Source organism: Macaca fascicularis, chromosome 5 (genome assembly GCF_037993035.2).
Source record: "Macaca fascicularis isolate 582-1 chromosome 5, T2T-MFA8v1.1".
Classification (NCBI taxonomy): domain Eukaryota; kingdom Metazoa; phylum Chordata; class Mammalia; order Primates; family Cercopithecidae; genus Macaca; species Macaca fascicularis.
The window spans coordinates 123,582,776-123,597,100 of NC_088379.1; the positions used below are offsets into that span (position 1 = coordinate 123,582,776).

Sequence of the window (14,325 nt, forward strand, 5' to 3'; positions counted from 1 at the left end):
AGGGATGCTACATTAATGATGGCAAAAAAAAAAAAAAAAAAAAAAAAAAAAAACATCTGAATGTAAGCATTGTCTTGGGTTGGAGAATATGACTTACTACACATAGGAAATGCTAAAATGTAAATAATATTGCAAATCCATTATTGTTCTGAAAGCACAAGAAGATCCAGAGCTCAACATTCTGAAGCCTTCCTTCCTGGAGTAGACATTCGCTAAATGAGGTAAGTAACACAACATGCTCCATTTAAAACAGTGTCTCGAAAGCCAATATCATTGAGGGTGTAGAAAGATTACCAAATTTCTACTTCTCTGTATAGTGGCCTTTTTAAGAGAAATCATTAGCTCTAATAATGGAAGAATGCTTCAGATGCAAGGTTTGAGGGAGGGGGTTGTTGGAGGGAGTAGGGGATGATTGTCATTTGCTTGATTTTCAGGGGAAATTTGAGGTTTAGGAAATTTATATAAAAGGAGTTTTAGAAGCATAGCACTAAAATTAAATATTCTTGTATTAGTCCATTCTCACACTGTTATAAAGAACTACCTGAAATTGGGAGATTTATAAAGAAAAGAGGTTTAATTGACACACAGTTCCACAGGCTGTACCAGAAGCATGGCTGAAGAAGCCTCAGGAAACTTAAAATCACAATGGAAGGCAAAGGGAAAACAGGCACATCTTATATGACTGGAGAAGCAAGAAGAGAGAGCAGGGGGAGATGCTACACCCTTTTAAACAACCAGATCTCATGTGAACTCACTCACTATCACAAGAATAGCAAGGGGAAATCCACCCCCATGATCCAATCACCTCCCAACAGGCCCCTCCTTCAACATTGGGGATCACAATTTGACATAAGGTTTGGGCAGGGACAAAAATCCAAACCATATCAATTCTCCGCCAATAAGATATTCTTCTATAATCTGTAACCAAAAATACCTTCTAATAAGGATAGTAAAGAATTATTTCCTAAAAACAAAAAATAAAAATCAATTTTTCCACCCAAGGAAACAGAAAACCAAGATTCAGGAGACCTGGTTCTAGAGACAACTCTGAAACTAATATGCTATTATCTTAGACAAGTAACTTCATTTTTTTTTAATGCCATGTCTTTACTTATAAAATAAGATACAATAAATAAAATTTAAAAATGTCTACTTGATCCAGAGGTTACAAACTGCTCCAGGCTAGATATGGTATGCAAACAAATACATTTTGGCCTACTATGGTTTTATTTTTCTAATTTGAACTAATTTTCATGCTAAAAAGAATGTTCACATAAAACTCTAGTTATCTATCTAGCTTCTTTTGAACAGTCACCCTATATTTTCCCACAGCAATCAGCAAGACCTGGGTCACTACTGCCCTGTTTGGTGGAGTCATACACTATAAATGAAACTTAAACAGCTCTGTTTATTTATTATTTGAGTTTTTAAGTCCTGATCTACAGGATTCTTTTTTATTTTTATTTATTTATTTAGTTTTTGAGACAGTCTCACTCCATCACCCAAGCTGGAGTGAAGTGGTGGATCTCAACTCATTGCAACCTCTGCTTCCGGAGTTCAAGCAATCCTCATGCCTTAGCCTCCTAAGTAACTGGGACTACGGGTGCACGCCACCACGCCCATCTAATTTTGTAGTTCTGGTAGAGATGGGGTTTCACCATGTTAGCCAGGCTGTTTCCAAACTCCTGGCCTCAAATGATCCACCCGCCTCAGCCTCCCAAAGTGCTGGGATTACAGGCGTGAGGCACTGCACCCAGCCTCTACAGGATTCTTTTTATGGTTTGAATGTACCCCCAGGTTCACGTGTTGGAAACTCAAGCCCCAGTGCAACAGTGTTGAGAGGTAGGGCCTAATAAGAGGTGATTAGGTCATGAGCGTAGCACCCTCATTAATGGATTGATGTCATTATCTCAAGAGTGGGTTAGTTATCTCCAGAGTGGGCTTTCTGTAAAAGTTAGGCTTTCTCTTGTTCTCTTGCTCTCTTGCAGTCTATTGCCCTTCCACTAGGGGATGACACAGCAAAAAGGCCCTCACAAGATACAGACTCCTTGACCATGGACTTCTCAACTACTAGAATTATAACAAATGAATTTCTTTTTATTATATATTACCCAGTCTGTTGTATTCTGTTACAGCATCACAAAATGGAAGAAGAAAATTCCTAAACTAGCCGGGCACAGTGGCTCATGCCTGTAATCCCAGTACTTTGGAAGGCCATGGCAGGCAGGTCTGTTGAGCTCAGGAGTTCAAGACCAGTCTAGGGAACACAGTGAAACCCTGCCTCTACCAAAAATACAATCAGCAGGATGTGGTGGTGTGCCTGTAGTCCCAGCTACTACGGAGGCTGTGGTAGGAGGATCACTTCAGCCCAGGAGGCAAAGGTTGCAGTGAACCAAGATCGTGCCACTGCACTCCAGCCTGAGCAAGACAGTGAGACTCCATCTCAAAAAAAAGAAAATTCCTAAGCTCCTAAAATGTCTGAATATTCTGAATATACACCGTAAAGGATGGAATACGATTAGATGTGTAATTTATTCTATTATTTTCATTGTATATCATTGCTCTACAACTTATTTACTATAAAATATAATCATCTTTATGATTACATATATGATTTTGCTGTAAGCAAACACATGTTTTGAAAATATGATGAATTATATGTATATAAGCAGATGAAATATACAGAACACATTTTATCAGATAAGGAAACGTAAGTGATGTGCTGCTGGATCATACGTTTCTTCACAGCAGAGTCACTGAAACCATCCAATGCCGCATATATTTCATATAGTGCTGTGAATCCATAATGTTAAATATGAGGTGGATGGTGCCTAAGCTATAAACTACAAGAAGAAAATATTTTTAATGAATATTTTAATCATCAATCAACCACTAGCTAACTAACCACTAAAATGCAGTATATACAATTAAAACATTAGAAGACATTTTCAAAGAAAAAAGTCTTCAATTTACTTGTCTCAAACTAGTTATTTCTACTTTTTAACTTTTCTTCCAGGATATGTCCATATGGACTTGGGTTTATAATTGTGATAATCTTGTATGCAAGATTTTGCTTTTCACTTTTTGCCATTTAATCTGACATCATAAATACTTTTCCATGTTGAACCATTTTCATAATTTTCACTTAATGACATTATAACATGACATCAACTGGCTATACTGTAACTTAATTATTCTCATGTTTATAGTATTAATTTCATTCTAAACTTTCCATTATAATCATTGCTGTAATGAGCTTCTTTATATTCATAGTTTTTTAAATTATTTTGAAGCGTTTCCTTGGAGTCTATTCCCAAGAGTGGAATTACAGAGTCAACGAATATAAACTTTTCTATGGTTTATGAGATATAGTACCAAGTGTTTTCCAAGAGGCATGAGAATCCACATTTAATGTACCAGCTTTATTGGGAACCTGCCAGCATCAAGTTATTATCATTTTTAATATTTATGCTCATTTAAAAGTTGTTAAAATTGCCCCATTATTGTTTAAATTTGCATTCCTTTAAATATTAGTAATGCCAAAAATTGTAATATGGGATTTCATATACTAGATCAAACAATTAGATAATCAGTTTTCCTTTTCCTAAATAGAGAGAAGTGAAATGCCCTCGTAATGAATCTTAACACCATGAGGATGCTGGAAAAAGAGAAAGAGATTGAGAAAGAATTTCCTCAGTTTATTCCAATATGGACTAAGATAAGCATAATCATTTGTTATGAAATCATCTATCCACATGGAATTATTTTTCTAGAGGTAACTCCCATAATGGGGCATTCTAATATTCCAAATATACTCAAGGGTTAAGTAACTTTTTGCTACATTATGTTTTCATGTAGCTCTGAAATAGTACTGTACACTTGAATTGCAGAAAAATTAGATGCATTTAAATTTTCTTTGTATGACTGCCTTGAATAAAAAAACAGTATTTTTAATTGGTTGGGTTCACAACAACTAGGAAACATTTCAGAAAATTCAAATACAGCTTCAACTTTAGAATAGCAACTAAACCTAGACTATTTGGCCGTGAGGCTTGCTAAAGATGAGATATTTTCAACTGCCTCCAGCGAAGTCCACACTTCCTGCTTTTTTCTCCATGTGCTATTGTAGATAGATGTCTCTTAATCTATTTATCCAGTTAATTGCAGCTATGTATAACATCCCCCTGATTTCAACTATCAGTAGTTTACGAGAAGAGTTGATTTCACCAAATGGATTAGTCACACTAAAGACTCTTTGTAGATGCCCCTATTTTTCTGTACAATTTGCTTTAACCAAAATAATAAATATAATATGCCTAAGAAAAATGTTATGAAATTGAGTTCCAGAGTTGAATAAAATAACTATCCAAGTATTATCCCGCCTTTGGGAGGCCAAGGTGGGCGGATCACAAGGTCAGGAGTTCGAGACCAGTCTGCCCAACACGGTGAAACCCCGTCTCTACTAAAACTACAAAAATTAACCGGGCATGGTGACACATGCCTGTAATCCTGGCTACTCAGGAGGCTGAGGCAGGAGAATCACTTGAACTCAGGAGGTGGAGGATGCAGTGAGCCGAGATCACTCTGCTCCCACACTCCAGCCTGGGCCACTGCACTCCGGCCTGGACAACAAAACAAGACTCCATCTCAAAAATAAATAACTATCCAAGTATTAATATTAATTGTTAATATTACTTAGTTATTAAAACTTATTAGTTATTAAAAGATGGATAAATATTTTACTGTAAAATGTTTATTAGCTATTAAATATAGTATAAAATTAGTATAATACTCATATTTATCTTATATTTAAATTATATTTTTATTTACTTAATTTTTATATAATTTTATTAATATTTAAATAAATATAATCATATATTTATTACATAACATTATATAATAAATATAATGAACAAATAAAAATACAGTATAAAATTATAATAAAATGTTAATTGGTTATTAAAACTTATTAGTTATTAATATTAATTAGTTATTAAAACATTCCCCACTCTTTTTCTTTAAAATCATGATTTAAAATGACCTGATAATAAATATTTCTTCATAATGCTGAAAATAAGGTAATTTTCTGCACTAAGTATATAATTAATTTGCAAAAAATGTTTTTTATTTTTGTTTGACCAGACTTATATTTTGGCAAATAAAATTTAACTGCATATTGGGAGAATTGTCAGTTACAATAAAGCTAGTTCCTATGATTTTGTACTACAGATTATGGTTTCTAGAAAAGTTAACCCAGTAAGTATTTTAGATTCCTTTTGAAGAATATTACCCCAAAAATGTAATCTAATCAGGATCCATTTAATCAAGTAACATTATAGTTAAAAACTAAAAATATTAAAGGAGTAATCCACGACAACACATAATGTATGTTTACTGAAGAAGGAAGGTAGGAAAGGAAGGATGAGTATTCCAATAAATAAAACTTTTTATGTGCTAGGTTAAATTAATAGGTCAAATTTTAAAATATAGTACTATCTGAGAGGCTGAAAAGGTTTTGCCTTTTGATTAAAAAGGAAAATTAGTTAACTTTGGAATAAAATGAGTTATCCTTAATGTAATCAATACAACATATCACAAAAAATTACCCAATGAGAAATACCAAGGATATTCCCATTTACACTGGAAAGAAGTCAAGGTTGTTGTCAATCACACTAAAACTAATATTGACCTGAAATTTCTTTCTATTGCCAAAAATAAACAAAAGAAACAGCTAATACATATATACATATGTATTCAATTGGAAAATAAACATCAAAATTAAAATTTTATTATTTGTTTGCCTAGAAAAGTTAAAAGAACCAACTATAAAACTTTTGGATTTAATTTTAAAAATTCAACAAAGCAGCTGAATAAAAATACAAAGACTTCAATACTTTTACTATTCATATTACAATGAAGAGTAGTGAGTTTTAAAAGACTTTAATTCTCTCACAATAAGAAAATTTGTGAAATATGAAAACATAATCTTGACCTGAAGGATGTACATATACAGAAAATTTTTAAATCTCTTTCTATAAAAGATTTTTTAAAGACAAAAATAAATGAAGACATATTCCTGAGTGAAAGCCAACAGTCTAGATATATTAATTATCCTCAAATAATATTCAGATTAAATATGCTATAATCAATAATTACTAGTAAACATTAATAATCAAAATAAATTATGAAATATTTCATGCCCGCAAAAATAATTCCACAATTCATAAGGAAGAATAAACAGACAAAATTTTTGATAAAGAAAATTGTAAAAATGTGAGACTATAACTCTATTCAATATTCAAATGTGTTGTAGAACCACGATTACAACTTTGCTATGGTTCAAGGCTAGACGTGTTTCATTGAAACGGAATACAAAGTTTATATAAGATGTATTTAACAAACAATGAAAGGATTATCACAAATTAGTAGGAAAGGAGTGGGTTATTTGATAAATGATACTGTAATAATTAGCTATTTTGGATGAAAAATAAAAACAAAAGAATCACTCACTTGCCATCATCCACCGAAATTAATTCCAAATAATTAAAAATATAAACATGAAATGGAAAATTATAATATTCTAGAAAATGTAAGTAAATATTTTTCTGATTTATGATTGGAGAAAGAAATTCTAAGGATAAAATCAATGGGGAAACCCCATAAAGGAAAGGAAAAAGATATTTACTTAACTATGTAAATATTAAAAGTTTCTGTAGATCAAAAAAGCATAAGAAAAACTAAAGAAGAGAAAACAAAGTCAAATATGTCAGAATAATAGATAGTAACTATAATATATAAAATTCTCCTGAAAATTATTGAGAAAATCCCTAAATACCAAGAGAAAAAAAAAGGAATAAATGTACATACAGGTCAGAGTAAACAAATTATTATAAATAATAAATTTTTAAAGTTTATCTTCATTAATAATGAAACAAATGCAACTTAAAACAACTGTGAAATTTTATATTTTACCCATCAAATTTCCAAAAATGTGTCAACTGTTAAGTAAAATGTAGGAAAAAAACTCTCAAGTTGCTATAAAGAGTATCAGTTGGCACAACCTACCTGAAAAGCAAATCCTAACTCTGCATCAAACATTGTAAAAATACTCATATTATTTGAAGTTCCTTCTCTGGAAATCTAGCCAAAGAAATAATCACATATATGAACAAAGATGGATGTGTATATTAAAATGTCATTTTGCACATGTATTTTACAATATTTATAACAGCAAACTATTGGAAATAAAAAAACTCAACAATACAGAAATAATCTGATAATCCACTTACATAAAAAGTCATTTGTATGCATATATGTGTACACGTATATATGTATAAATAGGTATATTCATTTTTCTAATTTCTACAACATACATGCATAAATATAAAGAAAATTATTGAATGAAAGTATTAAAAAGTTCACTTTTTTAAGTTCTAACATGTATTGTCTTAGTAATCAAAAAAACAAAAAACATTTAAAACAGAAAATTTTAATTTGATGCTATTTATTCATTTTAGAACATATTCATACATAATTACATTAAGAAAGCAATCTCTTACCTGTTCTGAACAGTTAAGAACTGATAATATCTTAGAATATATGAAAGTGATATTTTTCTAAGCACCTCGATGAAAAGCCTATGTTGTTATTTTAAATTTGGGGATTAGTTGATATATAATTTCCTGTTATTTTTGTGCACTTTAGATTTTCCTTCCAAATCAGAATACTTGAATTGTTCTATCACTTGTCTATATTTCTTCATTCTTTGTTGTCTACATCATTAAAATCAGACAGGATTTGACAACAAGCTTATAATCAGTTAGATCATCTCTTTGCTGCTGGACATGGAGCAAGAACTGTTGCAGAAAATGCAGTTCATTGGCAAAAAAAATTAGAGGTCTTCTCTTGTTTACCTTTAAACTTTCAATTACGAAATCAAATTAAAGATTTTTTTAGTACTTTAAAATTAAACCTTTACATCCCAAATAGATTGACATTATATTGTTTCTTATCTGTAAAGCAATTTTATCTGAAGCTTTTCTTTTTCACAAATATGAATAACTGTATACTTTTTCTAGCAGTAAGATATATACTACTTAAGTTTTGGAGCAAATAAGACTTTCAGCATCCAAATTACTTAATTGTCTTTCCCATTTGACCTTTCATTACATCAACAGAACCAAACAGGAAAAATCAAAGGACCTTCACAACCCTAAACTTAAAAGCATCAGGAAACAGATTTTATGCAAAATATTTCCCTGAGGCTAAAGAATGAGATCATATAGGCTTTCTTTGGTTTCTTAGCAGCTTAATTCTTTGCCTTGGCACTTTCTGATAAAATAGCACTCAGACTATAAATGATAATTCTCTATAGCGTGATAAATTGGAGGGAGCTTGTCCATTAAACCACAAGATAGTGTGCATTTATGAAGTTAATGACAAATGATCTTTTACTGTATTAATGCATTACTTAATTCACTATAATTATTGATCCCTAAAAGCTATTCTTTGTGCTAAAGTGCTTTAGTCAAAGTGCCTTAATAGAAAGTTCATTAGTGACCTCATAAAATGGCACACACAAGCAAAAGAAAAATAATTAGAGGAGTTAAGTCACATAGAGCAAAAACATGAATATGATATACACCATTGGAAATCTTTCAATAGAAAGAACACATGAACAAGCAGTATAAAGAGCAACCTAAAGCTTGTAGACACTGAGTTCTGTCCAAAGTGGAATCCAGCTCAGATTTCCTGCAGGAATACTGCAGTGATCAATCATACAGCAGACATCAGAAAGTGGAAAAACAGAGGTAATATGTTAAAACACATTTTTAGTAGACCTCAGACCAAGCCCTATAAATCTAAAAATAATGAATTTAGAGGGGAAGACAATGTCGCTGCATGGTACAGTAATTATTCTTTATCTAATAAGGTATATGGCATACTCAGGTGTCCACAAATCATTTGATATTTGTTCAATTTCTACCATATGTAGCTTATAGGAGTACTTGGGATATGGCTGATGTCAAAGAGAAGAAATATTACTGCAGCTAGACAAGGAAAAGTTATACTGTATTCCTTTGCTAAAGGAACAGTATTCATCTCTAGGATTCACCTCTATGATTAGGAACAAGTTCCAATCAGCAGTTGGAATTAGATAAATTAGAGATGAAGTAACTAGAAATTTTATACTCAAAAAAACACTTATTCTAGCAAACAATATGGCTTAGTAAGAATTACGAAACAAATTCAAATTTTAGCTGTTCTAATTTTACATAAAATAGATATAAAATATTCTAGAATATTTTTACTAGGTAATATAACAATAGATAAATTCAATTAATCATTTCATATGTGAGAAAGTCTTACGATCACCTCTTAGAGATAACATGCACAATCAGTAGATAATGCATTAACTACTTTCTAATAATTAATAATTCATTTGATATTATAGCTTAAGTATTTATCCCCAAGTTCTTTTGTTAGTTCTTTTACTATACTTCTGTCTTCTTGTCAGGGCGTTCCTTGGAGATCTGTTTTAAAGCTATTATAAGAAAGATTAGAAGGAAATACATTATAGAAGGCACATGTTGAACAATATCATGTGTCTAAGAAAGAGGTCAAATAGATTGATGAGCCCTTTTAAAAGGACACTTACAGAAATGACCACAGATCTGCTGATTTTTGCAATGCTGTCTGTTGCAATTATTTTTTTATCAACTTTTGAAAAAGAACGCTCATGACATCTAATGCTGTGACAACTCTAGTGTTGTGACTTGCTTTTTAAAAAAATGTTTGCTATAAGTCAATCTTAAAGCAGTGAGAAACACATCTAGAAATGCTCTTAGGTATATTTAATATTCAGATTGAAGTTCCTTATTATTTTATCTATGCATTTTAGGAGACGAGAAAAATCCTATTCTCCTGAATCGAAAGCCAATGACTAAAGCTAAAATCTCAACTCCAACCTAATATCCAGATTCCAGGTTGGGAGAGTACCCTACTCGTGGTGGGAAAATAAAGATTAATTTTCAGCCAGTTTTTTACAAATGGCAGTTCCACACATGTAGCATTATTCCCAAGACACAATGAATTATATTTTTCCTTCTTACTACTGCATATAGGCCTCAGGCTGTATGTCTTGTTTTTGTATTTTTCCATTAATATTATGTTTGAGGAAAAATTTCCATCTGATCTCTCCAGTATAATACTTGGAGATGTGAGATACAAAGATATTTAGGGCATAAGAACAGGATAACTGACAGTGTGATTGGTCTCAGGCCTCAAATATTGTCTCAGAGAACCATGTAAAGCATACTTGATTGAAAATCTATATATTCCTTTCTTATTCTGCATTTTAAAAAATTCTTTCATACTGTAGTTTCCTTATAGTTTCAAAGGAAGTATGTGTTTTCCCTTGCAATTTAGTCAGGCTACTATGGGAAGAGAAAAAAAAAAGATGTTAATAAGAAGTAGTAACATATTATTTTTTAAATCAAGCTAAAATACTACCTAGGAATTATATAAGATTCTGCTGCCCTATGGAGCTTGTGGCACTTACAGGGGTGAAGATTCATCGTCATCTCTGATTTTAGTGCCCCACTCGATAATTTCATTTTATTATTCTCTTCATCCCTCTTCAAGGCTCTTCAATCTTTCCAGTTTTATTTTCAGTGTTTTTCTTCAGCATCAAAATCTTACTGAAATAAAATCTGACTGTGGAATCACTGTAGGATTTGTTGGCAGTGGGATTGTTAAGATTGTATGAGCATCTCCTTCATCTCTGTTATATCTTTGTTCTTTTAAGGGCATAACATAAAACTAATATTATGCCTTTTGTTAGAAGAAATATTTTTCTGTATGTTCTAAAACAGGAGCAAGAGAAATCACACAGCACTAAATCCTGAAAATTTTAGATCAAAGATAGCACAGATGAATAAAAGATGGCTACAATGTCTATAAGGTTAACCATTAACTATGTTTATAGATTATAATTTTTCATTTATACAGATGATAGTAATTTAAACAAACCAACTACTGTACCCAAAAATATGGCACATAAGGACTAATGGAATCACTAGAGCCAGGGAATAAAAAGATACTTACAGTTCCTAAATAATTTATGGCTTCACCTCATAAATAAGGAAAATCTAAAAAGAAGAAATAGGAATTTAAACTTCAGAGTGCATAGAAATCACTTAAGGTGAGAGGTAAAACTATAGTTCCCTCATGCTCCCATCAAAGATTCTAATTTAATACATCTAGGCATAATGTGGAGAAATCTGCTTTTTAGCATATGTTCTCAATGATTCTGATTCAGAGACTCTGTTTGAGAAACACTTAAATGAATGGGTAGAACTCAGGGCCCTTGACTCCAAGTTCGATATTGTTTCTGTCACACTACAAGACTTCTGACTTTTATGGATTTTTGAAACTCAATCTTAAACAAGATGCTATTAAACCTGAAACCTAAGTTGAATACATTAAAATTCCAAAGTGACCACTGAGTTTTGACCATCACTTACAGAAATCAGTAACTAGAAACTTCATTCTCTCTTCCGCCTTGGCTCCATCCATTTAGTTACACAGCTGTCACTTTGACTACTTCCATATTATTGTGGTTCTGGCTACAGAGTGGAATGACTAAGATCTGATTGGTGGTTACTAATCAAAGATATAGCTGGAGACTCCAAACATGACTTGGGCTAGAACAGAACCTCTAACTAGTGGTGAGTTTCTAAGGATAACACTACCTTGAACAATAACTGCCTTGAGAACATATGAGAGACTGGCAGCATTTTATTTAACATCATTAAATGTACTCTCGTACAAAAATAAAAAACAAAAAATATACTGTACCACACTGAAACTGGAAATTATTTTTTAAATGGAAAATTATTAAAATACTTTACCTTCTATAGAAACTTAGAAAATAAAACCAGACCAAAATAGAATCTGGAGTGACACATCAAATTATGAAACAATTTGCTCATGAAAAGGAAAATATAAACCTCCCCACCTTCAACCAGCTTCATACTTTACCTCCTAGAGGCAGAGTCCCTACATGTTCTACCTTAATCAATTAGAAAAACAACCAAATCTGAAACTGTGTGAAATGTAGGGAATGTAGAAAGTTTCTTTTATTTTCAGAGTGAAAGAGGAAGCAAAGTTATTTAGCAAGGGATAATTATCAACTTTTTGAAATTTAACCACAGAGCTTTTAATTATTTAATTATCTGCTATATATTAAAAATACCACACCTCTAAAAATAAATTTCTTTTCACAAGAATTAGAGTAGCTTGTCCAAAGGAATTAAAGGGCCAGAATTGAAGCCTTCATTCTACCACTAACTTGAACCTCCAAAAGCCTCAGTTGCTTCACCTGTCTATATGTGGAATCATCTAAGAGTTCAATGAGATTAAATTATAAAAGCATTTGCAAAGCATAAAGTCATCTTCTTACATCCCATCTATATTTTAATTTTCTCATTATGGAATCTACTTCAGTTTTTTAATGTTTCTACTATAATTATAAGGCATTATCAAATTTTTTAAAGGCTCAAAATACTCCACTAAGTACACTAAGTACATCATGGGACCCTGCCATCAGTGCTCCCATTGTTCTACAGTACAAAGTCACAGTGAAACACCCTGGAGCATTTTAGAAAAAGACCACTTCAATTTGCTTATTGTCTTAGTCCATTTTGTGTTGCTATAACAGAATACCAAACACTGAGTAATGTATACAGAAAAGAAATTTACTTCTCACAGTTCTGGAGGCTGGGAAGTCCGATATCAAGATGCCAGATCTGATGAGGGTCTTCTTGCTGAGGCATTCCATTATAGTAGGTGAGAGGATAAGAGAGAAAGAGCAAGAGAGGGCCGAACTTGTTTTTATAATAAACCCAGTCCCACAATAAGGAAGCCACTCCAGAGATAATGAAATTAATTAATGCATTCACGAAAGCAGAACCCTCATGACCTTCTGAATGGTCCCACCTCTCAACACTGTTGTATTAAGGATTAAGTTTCCTTAAAATACATGAACTTTGGGGGACACATTCAAACCACAGGAGTTATCTATACTCTGTGAAGTACTCTTGAACATGAAAGCCTCTGAGTATTGATTGACACTTTCATTTTGAATTGGAGAGTCTCTGTAAATTACCAACATTTTTTAAATGTCATATTTTACTCCTTACTTTTTGTTTAATTTTCTTTACTTCCAAAGGAAATATAGTATGATTACACAGACAGGATTGCTTCTATCAAGAACAGTACACGTGAAATGCAATCCCCAGAACTATACCTGCTTAATATGACTTTAGTTCAGAAGATGACATTGCTACAGAATTCCAGAATTCAAGTTTATAGTTCCTCATTTTATGTACTCTTCTTAAATCTTTCCCCATGCATGAATTAAGCTCACAGACTTTTCACCGAAGACAATCTTACTTTTTTTAATAAGTGCAAAATATAGTCATTGAATTTTTGTCTTTATTTATCAATTAACCGCCCTAGAAAAATGCAGCAGAAGAGAGGTGGGGACAAGAATGTCCTTTTCATCAGGGAGAAGTATCAGGTACTTCATGTCATCTAAGTAGTGTGGACAGAAAATTATCTGGGTTAGGAAATGGAGAAATCACAGAAGTCTGAGTTAACCTAAGAGAGATTTCATGAAGAAGCTGAGAGTTAACTGAACTTTAAAGGAAAAGTCCAATTAGATAAATCCAGAGCAGGGTAGAGTGCATCGTAAGCTGGAAAGTTGAGAAAAGGTGTGGAAGAGGGAGCTGTCCTATTTGGCAAACTAATTTGCCAGGAATGAAGATTTGTTTTAGGGAGAAGTTTATAAAGATAGATTGGCACTATTATGTAGAGGATTAGAACTACTGAGAACCTTGGACTTGATGAGAATTTTTGAAAGAAAACTCTCAAACTAAGATTTAGCCAATCTTCACATTTTAAAAAGCTACAATTAATAATATAGTAAGTTCAGGTTTGCATAACTTTTAAGCTAGTAATAGAGTTTGGCTTTGTGGCCCCTCCCAAATCTCACCTTGAATTTTAATCCCATAATCCTCATGTGTCATGGGAGGGACCTGGTGGGAGGTAACTGAATGATTGGGGCAGTTTCCCCATGCTGTTCTCATGACAGTGAATGAGTTCTCATGAGATCTGATGGTTTTATAAGTGTCTGGCATTTCCCCTGCTGGCATTCATTCTCTCTCCTGCCACCCTGGGAAGATGTGCCTTCTGCCATGATTGTAAGTTTCCTGAGGCCTCCTGAGCCCCACTGTGAGTCAATTAAACCTCTCTTCTTAATAA

At 32.5% G+C, this 14,325-nt stretch overlaps 1 protein-coding gene across 1 annotated transcript in view; it reads left to right on the forward strand.

Moving 5' to 3' along the window:
• The first annotated feature begins 216 nt into the window (after positions 1-216).
• Positions 217-14,325, forward strand: part of LOC141410263 (uncharacterized) — a 43,760-nt gene continuing 29,651 nt past the window's right edge. Inside the window, exon 1 of the mRNA XM_074039145.1 lies at positions 217-221. Within this exon, the coding sequence (XP_073895246.1) occupies positions 217-221 (5 nt within the window). The remainder of the gene's footprint in view (positions 222-14,325) is intronic.